The 13,278-nt window shown below is 57.7% G+C and overlaps 4 protein-coding genes across 5 annotated transcripts; 2 read left to right on the top strand and 2 right to left on the bottom strand.

Moving 5' to 3' along the window:
• The first annotated feature begins 72 nt into the window (after window positions 1-72).
• Window positions 73-2,827, top strand: ARL10 (ARF like GTPase 10). The gene is made up of 4 exons (XM_015876118.3): window positions 73-550; window positions 857-1,019; window positions 1,097-1,272; window positions 1,682-2,827. Exons 1-4 carry the CDS (start codon window positions 365-367, stop codon window positions 1,856-1,858), a joined length of 702 nt encoding a protein of 233 aa, XP_015731604.1. The 5' UTR covers window positions 73-364; the 3' UTR covers window positions 1,859-2,827.
• A 240-nt stretch (window positions 2,828-3,067) lies between these two features.
• Window positions 3,068-5,107, bottom strand: NOP16 (NOP16 nucleolar protein). The gene is made up of 5 exons (XM_015876121.3): window positions 4,989-5,107; window positions 4,790-4,904; window positions 3,936-4,002; window positions 3,738-3,844; window positions 3,068-3,501 (listed from the first exon to the last, which is right to left on the bottom strand). Exons 1-5 carry the CDS (start codon window positions 5,093-5,095, stop codon window positions 3,358-3,360), a joined length of 540 nt encoding a protein of 179 aa, XP_015731607.2. The 5' UTR covers window positions 5,096-5,107; the 3' UTR covers window positions 3,068-3,357.
• A 125-nt stretch (window positions 5,108-5,232) lies between these two features.
• HIGD2A (HIG1 hypoxia inducible domain family member 2A) lies at window positions 5,233-5,739 on the top strand. Its single transcript, XM_032447463.2, has 2 exons — window positions 5,233-5,376; window positions 5,469-5,739. Exons 1-2 carry the CDS (start codon window positions 5,262-5,264, stop codon window positions 5,633-5,635), a joined length of 282 nt encoding a protein of 93 aa, XP_032303354.1. The 5' UTR covers window positions 5,233-5,261; the 3' UTR covers window positions 5,636-5,739.
• A 724-nt stretch (window positions 5,740-6,463) lies between these two features.
• CLTB (clathrin light chain B) lies at window positions 6,464-12,815 on the bottom strand. 2 transcript variants are annotated; one of them, XM_015876119.2, is made up of 6 exons: window positions 12,578-12,815; window positions 10,944-10,990; window positions 9,931-10,048; window positions 9,557-9,668; window positions 9,056-9,109; window positions 6,464-8,572 (listed from the first exon to the last, which is right to left on the bottom strand). In XM_015876119.2, the coding sequence occupies exons 1-6, from the start codon at window positions 12,759-12,761 to the stop codon at window positions 8,401-8,403; spliced, it is 687 nt and encodes a 228-aa protein (XP_015731605.1). In that variant the 5' UTR covers window positions 12,762-12,815; the 3' UTR covers window positions 6,464-8,400. The 2 variants fall into 2 exon arrangements, with proteins under 2 accessions (XP_015731605.1, XP_015731606.1); XM_015876120.3 differs by lacking the exon at window positions 9,056-9,109.
• Between the last annotated feature and the right edge of the window lie 463 nt (window positions 12,816-13,278).

The following is a 13,278-nucleotide window of genomic DNA, read 5'->3' as shown; positions in this document are numbered from 1 at the left end:
GCCCGACCCCTCCGCGGAGAGCTTTTATAGGCGCTGGGTCTCGCGAGATTCCGGCTGAGCACGCCGGGAGATGTAGTCCGCGAGGAGGGAGCGTGAGTCGGACACGGGGCGGGTGCGACGGGACGAGGAGCCATTAGTTTAGTTTAGTTTAACGCCGCCCCCCGCCCCTATCCCTGCACGGTCACACCGTGTATAAGGGCAGCGCCGCCTCCAATCCCGCCTGGATCCTTTAAGGACCCACCGACCCTCCCCTCTCCACCCCCGGTCGGAGCGGCCCCTTTAAGCGCGGCGGTGACGCCGTGGGCGGCCACATCTGGCCACATCTGGCCGCCCCGCACGCTGCCGGTGCCGGTGCCGGTCCCTCATGGCTCCGACGGGCGCCCTGCGCAGCCTGACGTTGGCGCTGGGAGCCGCCGTGGTGGTGCTGGGCTCTCTGCTGTTCATCGCATGGAAGCTCTATTGCCGCGGATCGGAACCACCCGGTACCTGGGATGGATGGTGGGACCGGGAGCTGCGGGAGCTGCGGGACAGAGACACGGCGGCAAACACGGTAACGGGCTCCGACCGCCGCCCGTCGGACTGTACCGGGGCTGTACTGAGCTGGGATCCCCGCCGGGATGGGGCAGGGGAATGAATGGGGTGGGGGCTCATTCCTTGTGGTGCTGAAGCTGCTACATATGAAGCCCCCCCCCCAGAGCACACCCAGCTGGAGAAGGGGGCTCGGGGTGGGGGTATCAATGGGACCCCCCAGCCCTTCCTGGGGAGCGAGGAGGCTCCAGAACACCCCCAGTTTGGGAAAGGATGTGTGGGGTCTGGGGGCCCCCAAGCAGCCCCGCTCTGTCTGTGCTGCCTGCAGGTGGTGTGGAAGCAGGTGCTGGTGCTGGGGCTGGATGGAGCAGGGAAGAGCAGCGTCCTGCACTATATCTGCAGCCAAAAGGCCAGGACTCATATCCCACCCACATTGGGCTTCAATTCTGTCCAGCTGCGTGTTGAGGGGCTGGAGATGGACCTGCTGGAGGGTAAGGCCACTCTGTCCCCATAGAGATGCAGCAGACCCTCATCCCCCCTGGTTACTAACACTGCCCATCTCTCACAGTGGGTGGCAGCTACAACCTGCGGGCGTATTGGCCGCTCTACCTGAGCGATGCCCACGTGCTGGTGTTCGTGGTGGACTCCGTGGACAGGTCACGGCTGCTGACAGCACGCCAGGAGCTGCACGCTCTGCTGGCTGAGGAGCCCCGGCTGCCGCTGGTGGTGCTGGCCAACAAGCAGGTGGGTGCCTCTAAGCATGGATTGCAACCAAAACATCCCTCCCTGGGGACCTCGAGGGCAAATCCTTATGACCCAAATCCCCCGGCTTTTGCACAACCTGTGCTCTCAGTGCCCACGTCCTCCAGACACGATCACAAGTGTGGGTGCTGCTCCTTTCACCCCTGCAAATAAGTTTCAGGAGTGCAGCACGCAGAAACCCCAAGGGGAAATCCATTGCCCAGGCAGACAGCCAAGTGCATGCCTGCTGCTGTTTCCCATTCGGTTGCACAGTAGTTCCACTGCAAGAGCAAGCAATCCCTGCTAGGGCTGCATTGCCAGCCAGCAACCGGCTCGGCATGCAGTGTGCTGCTCCCCACCCACGGGCTCGTGGCCACACCACCCTCCCCATCTGCCTCCTCTCTGCCCACAGGATAAAAGCGATGCCCTGAGCACGGAGGAGCTGCGGGAGGAGCTGGCCCTGCACTTGCTCAGCGAGCAGCGGGAGCTTTTCCTCCTGCCCACCAGTGCGACTCGGGCTAGTCTGAGCACAGCCACCAGCGTCCTGCACGTGAAGAACCTGCTGGTCACCCTGCTGTCCCAGCCCTGAGTGGGCAGGATCCCACTGGGATGGAGGGAGCTGCTGGAGCTGGGACTGCACCCTGCAGTGTTTGGGGTTGGGCTGACACATGGCTGCATGCAGGGATGTGAGCAGCGGGCTCTGCTCTCTACCTCAGGGGAAAGGCAGATGTGTCCCCCAGTTCAGAGCAGCAGCAGCAGCACAGGGCAGGGCCCTGCACCTTAAACAGCAGCCCCACAGAATACTGAATAAATGGGGCTGAACCCAGCTTGCTGTCTGAAAGGAAGCCCATAAGGTGGACAGGAGGCGCAGGGCAGCGTGCAGCCACAAGGAAGCTCCTGGAAAGCTGGAGCAATCCCTTCCCCTGCTGTGATGGCAGCGGGGTCTGGATTCATGATGCCCCTGCCCCCCACAGGGCTCCCTGGAGCTGATGTGGCTGATGCAGCCCCCCTCCCTGCTCACACAGGAAGAGATCAGCCCACAGAGCTTACCCAGGATCTAGGGGAAGAAACAGCCCCTCTGCCTGCAGCAGAGCTCTCAGTTTTCCTGTGGATGAAGGCCACGTGGGCTCTCCTTCCTGACAAACACGCCAAGCCATGTGATGCTGCCCTGCAGCCCAGGCTGGTCTGGTGCACAGCCATAGGCAGGAGCCCCTCACCAGGGCTGAGCACAACTCGCCCTTTCCCAAGCAGGGGGAGTATTTTAAGTATTTAAAAGCCTGTTGAGCAGAGATGAAAGCAGGTACAAGGCACCCTGCTTCATCCTGAACAGGGAATATGAGCGTGCTGTTTGCTCTGCTGCCTGTTCCGTCCTCGTCTCAGGAGCTGCAGAAAGCCCCGTCTGCAGCAGGAAATCAGGACACAGCACCGAGCCCTGGGAAACTGACAGGGGAAGCCAGGGAGCACTTGGGGTAAGGAAATAATGTCAGCTGGGCTCTGCTGTGAAACCTTTTATACCATTGCTCCTTCCTCTTATGAATAAACAAGGCTGATGACTTGGCTCTGTTCTCTGGCTCCTTGCAGTAAAGGTGCCACCAGCCCACACTCCCCAAACCGGAGGCAAAGAGGTTTTGCTTTGGGGGAAGCAGCCCCTGCTGCTTACAAGGAAATCAGCTAAGGCACTGCCTACCCACTGCAGCCCCCAGCCCCACAGCCACAGAGAGTAACACACGCATGCTGCCTGTGTACTACACGTCACTGCTAGGAGCTCTAGCAGGAATGGAGGCCCACAGGTAAAACATTCCCACCAGCATGAAGCAGTAATTTATTTTAACAAGGTGGAAAAACGCTGGCTCGCACTCAGAAAGAAGGGAGTGGTGTGGCACATTCAGTCTCCGTGCCACAAGCCTCAGCCAAGAGTCTTTCATGCCTGGTTATAACGCTGTCTAATGAAGGTCCTTCCTCCATCGCTTTGCACAGCTCAGCCTACCCAGCTGCCACAGACGATGAGTGACAGTCACCTGTCTGTGGTTCAGAAATGGTAACACAAAGTCTGTGCTTGCAGGCAAAGCAGAGGACAAAAAGAAGCAGTCACTGCACCTCCATCTTCTCCTGCTTGAGTGACGCAACAAAATCCTTGTATTCTTCGGGATAGAAATTCTTGTACACGCTGATCTTCCTCTTGATCTGTTTGGGAGTGTCCTGGTAGTAGTTCTTTTCATCACGAGCCATTTCCTGTGACAAAGGGGAGAACACATCAGAACAGCAAACATGGATCTGCACAGCCACGCTCCAGGCAGGCTGCAGCCTGTGCCCGCCAGGTGCTGGCTGAGGTTCAAAGCGCTGCTTCCCCTTAGCAATCAGCTGACAGCAAACCAAGAGCCAGGGCAGGGATGTGTGGCAACTCCTGTTGTTCAGAAGAGCCAGGAGCGAGCGGAGCTGTTCCTTGCTTTGAGGCACCCAGTGCTCACCTTGTAGTTCTCCCCGTGGTTCTGTATCATGTACCGCACATAGTCAATGAGGTCTTTGGAGAGTGTATTTGACTTCTTCTCGGGAAGACTGGCCTCAAATTCCATCTCTAGACAGAGGGTAGAGACACCGTGAGAGACCAAACACCCCCTGGATCCCAAAGCTCAGCAGGGAACCTGCTGACACCGCACAGCACTGACCGCTCAGGACGTAGGGCTTCCGCACCAGCGTCTTCTGCTCCTGTTCATCACTCTCTGTCTCCATGCTCTGTATTACAGAATCACAGAATGACCCGGGTTGGAAAGGACCTCAAGGATCATGTAGTTCCAACCCCCTGCCTGGCAGGGCCACCAAACATACACCTTTACTAGATCAGGTTGCCCAGGGCCCCGTCCAACCTGGCCTTGAACACCTCCAAGGACGGGGCATCCACAGCCTCCCTGGGCAGCCTGTTCCAGGGCCTAACCACTCTCCTAGTGAAGAACTTCCCCCTAACATCCAACCTAAATCTTCCCTCTTTTAACTTAAACCCATTTCCCCGTGTCCTGCTATTGTCAGCCCTTTCCAAGAGTTTACTCCCCTCCTGGGTGTAAGTTCCTTTCAGGTATTGAAAGGCTGCAATGAGGTCACCCCGCAACCTTCTCTTCTCCAGGCTGAACAAACCCAACTCCCTCAGCCTGTCCTCATAGGGGAGGTGCTCCAGCCCCTGATCATCTTCCTGTCCCTCCTGTGGACCCTTTCCAAAATCTCCATGTCTTTCTTGTACTGAGGGCTCCACACCTGGACACAGTACAACAGATGGGGCCTCACAAGTAGAGAGGGACAATCACCTCCCTATCCCTGCTGACCACCCCTCTCCTGATGGAGCCCAGGATCCCATTTGCTATTGAATGTAAAGGGCGATTGGAGAGCGCTGCCAACACGTTCCTTGTGCAGTTCGAAGCAGCCACTTCTCCCACATCCCAGATTGAACTTTTTTCCCCCATTTTCCTCCCTTTTTCCCCCATTTTCCCCCTTTTCCCCCATTCAGCTCAGCACAGCCTCGTTCTCTCACCCTCATCCTCCTCTTGCCGATGGGCACGGCCTTGTTGGGGTCCCCTGCCAGCCCCATCTCGGCCAGGTTCTGCGCCACCGACTTGCTGGCGTCCCACGCATGGCGGATGTGTGAGCTGCAATGGCACAACACGGCTCAGGGTCAGCGATCACGGCTGTGCCCCCACCCGGCCCCACACAACCCCCATCCCGTCGCTCACCACTCGATGCGGGGCGCGGCCTTGCGCCTGGCGCTGCGGTACAGCCGCTTTCTGTTCAGGCGATACACGAACTTGTGCCGCCGGTTCTTCCCCTTGGCTTTCGGCATGGCTGCACCACGCTGCTGCTGGGCCGCGCCGCAAAGCACCACGGGAAACAAAGTCCTGCGTGCTAGAGCCGCCGCAGCGCCGCACCACGCTACGAACTACAACTCCCAGCACACCCCCGGAGTACGGCGGGTGGGAAGGGTCACACCGCTCGCTGTCCCCGCAGTCATGGCGGCCGGGCCTCCCCCGCCCTTGGAGCCCGTCCCGGTGCCGGTGTATCGCGATGAGGGCTTCAAGGAGAAGTTCCTGCGCAAGACACGCGAGAACCCGCTGGTGCCGCTCGGTGAGGGCTCGGGGGGGCCCGATCCGGGTCCTGCGGGGCTACGGGGACGGAGGGGGACCGGTCTGATGGTGTGTGTGTGTGTCTGTCCATAGGCTGCCTGTGCACCCTGGGCGTGCTGACATACGGGCTCATCAGCTTCAAGAGGGGCAACACGCGGCACTCGCAGCTCATGATGCGGGCTCGGGTGGCGGCTCAAGGCTTCACCCTGGCGGCGCTGCTGGGGGGAATGGTGCTCACCGCAATGAAGGCACGGAGCTGAGCGGGAGGATGGATGGATGGAGGATGAGACGGCTGCGGGGTTTGGAACCGGGGTCGGGGATGCTGCACTTTGAAACGAGGCTAATAGAGCTCTGTTTGACCTCACGTGTGGGCTGTGCTGATTCTGTGCTTCCCTACTTGCTGCCGTGTCTGCCCACCCAGCAGCCAGGTGTGGTTTTAATCAGGCTGTTGAGAAAAAGCTGTTTGGGTGTGAAGGAACGGCTCTGTTTGTGGTTTGATCAGGGCAGAGTTCATCAGTGCAGGAGTTGTTTGGGGAGAAGGTGCAATCTGTGCAGCTGGTAACAGTGAATTACAGGGAAGAGCTGAGCGATACGGGATTGCAGAGCAATGCAGGGCCGGGCAAGTCAATAGTGTGGGAGGAGTGGGAGCGGGCACTGCTGCCTCTGAGCTGCAGGTAGGACACAAGTAGGACACGAGGTGTAACACCCTGTGCAAACAACTTGGGTTCCCAAGCAGATTGTTCGTGTTCTTTGCAAAGCACTGGTGCTTCAGCTGCTTTCTCTGAGGTCACTTCTGCACGACTTGCTGCATCACATGAGCTGGGACCAACTGCTGGGCAGGATCCCATTCCCAGGAGCTGCATTTTGAGCTGTATCTCCCTCACTATGGCAAACATCATCACATATGGGGCTCTGAGTCCCACAGGAGAGCAGCTGCCCCCTCATCCTGCTGCTTGTCTCAGCTCAGAGCAAACCCTGTAGCCTGAGGATGTGATCCTCCAACAGCACTGTCCTTCCTGCAGGCTTTGCAGGTATAGATTCTCCTAAGCACACATGCTGAAGGATAAAGACAACAGTGCCTTGTAGGCTCAGTTTGGAGATGTCGGTTTATTTTAACAGGTGATTTGAACAGTCACATATACCAAAGCCAAAGGGATGTAGAACAGCAGTGGGCACTGCTCCCCGAGATGCCCTGCCCGACACAGGGTGCACGGCAGCCAGGGGACTGCAGAGCCTGTTTGCTGGGACTGCAGGCCCAGAGCGCAGCCAGAGGCTCTTCCAGCTGCTCTGCAAAGAAAGGCAGATGCAGGAAGCCAGATCCCTGGGTCCATCCTGCACCACAGCAGAGATGCCTATATGTGCTACAGTGCAGAGACACAGAGGAGTGATCAGCCCTGCAGACAAGGGAGCTCGATTCCAGCACAAAACAAAGTTATTCCTACATACCCATTCCCTTTTCCAGCCCACTACCAAAGATGACAGCATTCTCCAGGCCTGTCAGACAGCTGCAGAGCTTCTGCTGTGCCCAATCCCCACAGCTACAGTGCCAGGTCATCCCTCCAACACTGAAGCAGTAAGGCAGACAACCTTGATTTGTGCAAGAGAGCTCTGCATACTGAATTTACTGGTGGAACAGGGCTCTGCAGCACAGCTCTGACAAATGGTTTATGCATTCTGCTCCATGTCCCCTCAGGCTGTTGCTGCAGGCCCTTCACCAATCCACAATGGGCCAGTGGAGGGGCATGAGCTCACAGCAAGCTGCTCTGCTGCGAGGTGTAAGCAGACCCATCAACCCCCTTCAGCAGCCCTTCCAGGGCTGGGGCTCAAAGCCAGAGGGGCCAGTGCCAGACCTGCCAAGCAAGGAGAAAAAGGTGAGTTTGGGCTGGAAAGTGCACCTAATGAGGCAATGAGCAGGACCTACATCTTGCCATGCTGCCTTTGGTGTGCAGATCCAGTGGCACATGGGCCAGACTGAAGCCACAGAGCAGCTGTCCAGCTGCAGATAGATGTGTGATTTGTTCTCCAGGGACAGTAAAAGCCGTAGCACCAAACCTCTGCCTAATCCCGTTACACACCTCTAGGTGAGGGAGCTGGAGGTTTGGCTTATCCCACAGCAGCTGGACCTTGCTACCTGCTTCTCTGCAGCCACACAACCTCCAGCTGCCTCCCTCAGAGTAGGGGAAGGCACAGAGCAGAGCCAAGGACCCCCAAAGCCTGGCACTCCATCTTCCAGTGGCCTTCCCAAAGCCAGTGGCCTTGTAGAGGGGACAAGAAGCACCCTGCCTGCTTGTCCTGCAGCCTCTTTTTAGCGCCCTTGACCACAGAGCTGTCTGCCAAGAGCAGCCCCACAGGGCAGATGGGATATCGACAATACAGCTGCTAACTTTTTGGAATGCATGGCCAGGTAGAGTGCCCACACTCACATCCCTCCATTCCCACCAGCCCTGGGGCATCATGCTTCTGCCATGCTCCCTGTGGGACCTTGTGTTGTGGAGATGAGCCTAGGCTGTTCCTCAACCCCAGCCCTACAGCCAGTTCTGCTCTAAAACCCACAGGAGGGTAGAAAGAAACCAAGGCTCCCCCCAGTATCTCTGCCCCAGGGCTGGGACAAAATATCAGATAAAGGAGGTGGGCAAGTTTGCTCTGAGTGCAGCCCTGGATGAGATGGAGGACACCGAGTGGGAGGTGTTCTCCCTCTCACCCTGCCAGGCAGCTGGGCTGACTCTGGCTGGAGGCTCCTCTGCTAACTCAGCTCTGCCACCCAGCGTCACTTCCCAGGGAAATGCCACAGTAATAAATAAGTGTAAAAAGAGACCAATGCACCTTTTAAGCAAAGGAAAACCATGGGGAGAGTTACAACCATTGACTTGAGCACAGCCAAGGTACACGCCAGAGACCAGAGGGCAGGTAGGGCATAGGCCCCTCGTGTGGGCTGACCCCATGATGCCATCTGCCCTGGTGAGCAGCAGGATAAGGCCATATGAGGGCCTTGCCCTGCTGCACTCCTGGCTGTGCCAGATGGCAGCTAGCGGGACAGGGGTGTCTGTTTGAGGGAGATGAGCACCGAGCGCATCCGCGAGACATCCTTGCTTTGCTTGCTGCTCTTGGGGTTGAAGTCGCAGAGCTGGGCCACCTTCTCCCACTCGGAGCCTGGAGTTTCCTCCTTGGACTCCTTCAGGAATGCTTCCTCCGAGGCCCTGCAGAGATGTTGAGGGTTGTCACTGGCAGAACTCTTTCCAAGGAGACCCTCCCCTCTGGGAACCCATTGTGTCCCCATCTCCTGTCTCAGTGCTCCAGACAATGAACTCAGCATCCTCTAGGATCCAGTGACCTGGGATGCTCAAGGCTGCTGCTGGCTGCACTCACCTAAGACATTGTTCATCCAGGGGCACTGGGGCGTCTGCCTGCTCTCGAGACTTTTCCACCCTTAGGACAGTCCCTTAAAGGCCCTAAACTCCACAGCTTTGTCCCTTCAACCAGCTCCTCCAGGGGGCAATTCAAAGAGCTCTGCTTGCTTCCTAAGCATCTAGAGGTGCTCCAGCTGAAGCATTCTCCCTCTGGAACCTCACCAGGGCCCATTACCTCCCACCATCCCCCCCTTCCTGACTGGGCAGCCAAAGTACTGGGGCAAGGACCCCCAGACCGTGCAGGGCAGAATATGGTCTGTAAGACACACATACACATAGCCAATCACATCGGCGTCCGGCTGCTGGTAAAAGGCTTTGTCAGCGATCCTAGCCCCGAGGCACAGACAGAGAGAGAACGCAGAGCAGACAGGCAGGCAGAGGGTTAGAAAGAGAGAAACAGAGAGGGGGTTAGCATCCTCCCACGGAGCGTGACCCATTCACCATGCCACACACAGCATCAGAAAAAACTGCCAATAACAGGGCTGCATAGCTTCCCAACCCTGCCTCAAAGTGAGGCCCACGCATGGGACAGGAGTCCCTCAAATCCTGCTGTGTTCGCCCAGCCTTCGGTCGAGATCAGTGCAGCTCTGAACAGCCACCAGAGCTGCCTGGAGTACTGGGGCATGGTCTGGCAAAGCCTGTCTCTGCAAGGCTGGGTCCACTATGGAGACAGAGCTCCCCGGTTACTACAGAAAGGCACATCTGGCTGCAACAGCTGCTCCCATTGAGCCCTGCCTGTCTCGGCCCTAGAGGGCCATACTCATCCCAACATACCTGTTGTTTGCTCGGTTCTTCTCCATCTGCTCATTCTGACGCAGGTTCCACTCCTCCAGGTCCTTTTTGGCCTTCTCACGCCATTCCTGCTCAGTCACTTTCGATGCCGCATCTAAGGCCAGGGTAAGACAGACCCCATCAGACAGACTGTCACCAACTGACACCCCAAACCTGCCCCCAGCCCCCACTAGAACATTCTCTGAAAGGTGTCCCTGCATCCAAGGACAGATCTTTGGTGGGGACACCCACATGGCACAGGGCAAAAGGCACATCTTGGGTGCAGTGCAATCACCACTAGGTAAGGGATCCCAAGGATCTCAATCACCATGTTCTGTGGTACAACTAGCATGGCCACGCACAGCCTTGGGACTCACCCAGCTCCTCCAGGCGCTTCTTCTGCTCCTCCCTCCATTTGCGAATGCTCTCAGGTTCCTGGGTCAGCCGATCAGCCTTGGCTATGGCTGCATAGGCATCTGTGGGCCCGTTGGACTCCTGCAGGATGCAAGCACCTCGCCATCAGCATCAGCTCCTCACACAGCCCAGCCCAGCCTTCTCAATGGGCTGACAATGCAGAACTGGACTCCAGACTCCCAGCACCAAGACAAGCCAAGATACGTAAGGTTGGTGACAGCCCAGGACACTTGTCAGTGCCCCAAAGTACCACTTAAGCTGCAAGCCCTAAGAATGAGTGCCACCTTAGGCTGGGCCACAATAGACAGAAAGAGCCCAGCTGAGTCAGGGCCCGTAAGTACACTGCTCTCTGTTTTGCCACCAGCCCACAAGCGGGACCCTCTTGTGGTTCTCCAAGCTGAGCAGCCTGCACAGCTCCCACCAGGCCCAGCATCACGCTGTGTGCCACATCAACACCTTTCCTAAACCCTTCTGCTGGCTGACATGGAGCTAAGCAAGAGGATTACGGCTCTCCTCCAAGATCCACAATCTAATTAAGTGTATCCCATCTCTGATCTGATGTGATTATCATCCTGTAGACTACACACAGACAAAGCACAGGGGGCTTGTCAGGAGCTGGCACAGCTTCTCCTGTACCCTGCACAGCTTGGCTACATGGTCCCAGAAGGAGATGAGACCCACACAGGTGTCCCCCTGAAACACCCTCAGCTGTGGGGAATGCAAGTTTAATGAGAGACGCTGCTGGACTTGGTGGCAAGGCTACAGCCATGTGTTAGCAGAGGAGGCGCCTCTGGAAACCCTGTCCTGGATCTGGACTCAGTCAGGAGATGCTCTCAAACATCCCTGACAGCCTCCAAGAGATTTCCAGGCTGGAAAAAGAGGAGTTTGTAGAGAACAGAGGGTTTGCAATCTTCCCCCCACACCCACCTAATCCTCCTTGGTACCACCAGGCCAGAACATGGGCCTGAGCTCTCACCTGAAAAACATCTCCATTGACAGTGGCTCCTCCATTCTGGAAACCAGCTAGAAAAAATAAGGAAGAAAAACACAACTGTGACAACTGAAATGATCCTGGAGGAGCTGGGGTTCACGAGACAGAAACAAGCCAGTTCTTTGGGGATGCAGATGTGCCATTCCCAACCCAATACTACTATCCACAACAGACTCACATATATGGGTCCCAGACTAAAGATCCTATGCTGGTCCAAGTAATGGACATCAGCAGAGCTGTGTGCTGGTGTGCTGGAGCTCAAGTTAGGGCTAGCAAGGTTTCAGTATCCAGAGGAGGACACATTCCCAACATACTTGTCCCTGTCCAGTTGTAGCAGGACCCCAGATCCCCTTTGCTTCATACAGACTGTTCAGGAAAGCGATGGGAAGAGGACAGTGTGCTGCTCTACAGTCCAGAGCCATTAACACAACAAACCCTCCCCGAGCTGCTGCTGCAGAGAATGCGTGGGGACTCCTGCCATTCCTGAGGCAGGATCTGGGCCAGGCTGTGGCCTCCCGTCCTTGGAGGGATTCAGCCAGCACCTCTTTCCCAGACAAAACTTCCAGGGCACTCTATGTCTTTATAGTGTTTGCACTGCTTTTTCTTTTTAATCTTTTCTGAAGATTAGGGAAACTCCCCCAGGCACAGGGCTGGACATCATGCTCTGGCTGTAAGAAAACAACCAACTTCAGCTCTGTAAAAGGCAGCAGCTGCCTCCCTCAGCACACAGATGGGTGACCCAGAAGCTGTCAGCCAAGTGCCCAGCAGAGGCAGAGCTGCTCTATGCCTGCGACAGGAATGCAGCACCGCCAGGGACAAAGCTCACAGCAACAGTGCAGCACAATCCTTCTCCCTCTCAGCCCCAAGAGCTGCATACTGATGCCTTGCATGTGGCCCTCTGCCACTGGGTAAAGAAGCTTTGATGAAAGACTTCAGGCCCTGAGCTCTCTCCAATGATGACCATGCTCAAACACGGGGCCTCTGCTGGCCTGCTGGCACATACAGCCATAGCACTAGAGTACCTCAAGGTAGCACTGTCCCCACGGTGCTCACCCCGCAGCTTCAACTACATCCAGCTCCATGACTGCATTTAGCATGGAGGCTGGCAGCAGCTCCCTAGGCCCAGATCTGACTCTGTAAGTAGAGCTGAAACCACCATTCTACAGACAGGCCAAAGAGGCCCTGGGGGCCTCCCTGCATTGCGGGCAGAAGCAAGAGGACAGTGTTGTATCTCTGTCCTTGCGGATAACAGACCACTGAGCTCCTATTATCTACTGAAGCCCCTAAAAGCAGGGCTGGGGCTCATATGGAGGCTTGAGATCAGGATTAATGCCTTCTACCTGCTGGGCCTAGGACCGTGATGTTCACAATGGAAACGCCTTCCATTTTACACCCCAAAGCGCTCTCCTGCCTATGAGTGCAGCCATGAGGCCACCCAGCCGAACACGGATGTCTCATCCCACCTCAGCGACCCCCCAACCTCGGGGGAACCTCGAATACACCGGAGGGCCCCCCCACCCTTTGGTGGGGCAAAGCCCCGGGGCCCAGCCCCCCTTTATACCCCATCTCCCACCCCGTGCTCACGGCGGAGGCCCCGCCCGGTGCTGCTCGGCGCTCACCCGGCTCCGTTGGGGCGCCCTGCCCTGCGGGGGCGGAGGCCGAGTCTCCGTCGTTGGGCCCGAAGCCTTCGTCGTTCTCGATGCCCGCGATCTCACTTTCCTGCTGGGCCAGGAAGGCGGCGGCCGGATCCTCCTCGGTCCCGGCGCCCTCGGACGAGGAGAAGAAGCCGAAGTCGTCGGCCATGACCCGCCCGCTCGGTTCGGCCCGGCCGGAGCTGTCACTGCGGCGGCGGCGGGCGGGGCCACGGCGCTGACATCACGGAGGGGCGGCCCCGTTTCCCTCCTCCCCTTTCCCCCCTCCCACAACTCAGCATCATCTCATCGCCCCTCACGCTGTAGGAGCTGGGGCTGCCATTATAGTGCCCGCACTCTGTGCCGGCCGAGGGGTCGGCTGGGCTCTGAACACTCGGGGCACACACCGCTGGCGGCCGCCATCTTGGAGCGGGCTCCGCCTCCGCCATCTTGGGTGGGGCCACCGCCCGCGGGCTGTTGAGCGGGTGTTACCGGCCATCTCCGGAAATAGCCGAATGGCTCCTTCGGGAATCTTCGTGCGCCAATAGGGAGGATCGAGCACGCGGTCACTGTGAATGGAGTTCGGCTATTTCCGGACAGCTCCGAGAGTGCTTCGGCAATCTCCGGAAAGTACTCGTACATTTCCGGTCACGATCGACGAACGGCAGCCGGCCGCTCAGCCGAGCGGA

The sequence above is a fragment of the Coturnix japonica genome, chromosome 18, assembly GCF_054131305.1.
Source record: "Coturnix japonica strain WE chromosome 18, WE-NBRP24, whole genome shotgun sequence".
In the NCBI taxonomy this organism is placed as follows: Eukaryota; Metazoa; Chordata; class Aves; order Galliformes; family Phasianidae; genus Coturnix; species Coturnix japonica.
The sequence above is the reverse complement of the archived record's forward strand: the minus strand, read 5'-3'. Positions and strand labels throughout refer to the sequence as shown.

Bases quoted from the DNA above. Each gene is read 5' to 3' on its own strand.
- ARL10 (XM_015876118.3), top strand. From the start codon at position 365: ATGGCTCCGACGGGCGCCCTGCGCAGCCTGACGTTGGCGCTGGGAGCC. The intron at 551-856 runs GTAACGGGCTCC...TGCTGCCTGCAG, and splicing joins GAGACACGGCGGCAAACACG to GTGGTGTGGAAGCAGGTGCT. The intron at 1,273-1,681 runs GTGGGTGCCTCT...CTCTGCCCACAG, and splicing joins TGGTGCTGGCCAACAAGCAG to GATAAAAGCGATGCCCTGAG.
- NOP16 (XM_015876121.3), bottom strand. From the start codon at position 5,095: ATGCCGAAAGCCAAGGGGAAGAACCGGCGGCACAAGTTCGTGTATCGC. The intron at 3,845-3,935 runs GTCAGTGCTGTG...CCCTCTGTCTAG, and splicing joins GAAGCCCTACGTCCTGAGCG to AGATGGAATTTGAGGCCAGT. The intron at 3,502-3,737 runs GTGAGCACTGGG...CCTTTGTCACAG, and splicing joins ACCACGGGGAGAACTACAAG to GAAATGGCTCGTGATGAAAA.
- HIGD2A (XM_032447463.2), top strand. From the start codon at position 5,262: ATGGCGGCCGGGCCTCCCCCGCCCTTGGAGCCCGTCCCGGTGCCGGTG. The intron at 5,377-5,468 runs GTGAGGGCTCGG...GTCTGTCCATAG, and splicing joins GAACCCGCTGGTGCCGCTCG to GCTGCCTGTGCACCCTGGGC.
- CLTB (XM_015876119.2), bottom strand. From the start codon at position 12,761: ATGGCCGACGACTTCGGCTTCTTCTCCTCGTCCGAGGGCGCCGGGACC. The intron at 10,049-10,943 runs GTGAGAGCTCAG...TGCATCCTGCAG, and splicing joins TCAATGGAGATGTTTTTCAG to GAGTCCAACGGGCCCACAGA. The intron at 8,573-9,055 runs GTATGTGTGTCT...ACATCTCTGCAG, and splicing joins GCCGATGTGATTGGCTATGT to GGCCTCGGAGGAAGCATTCC.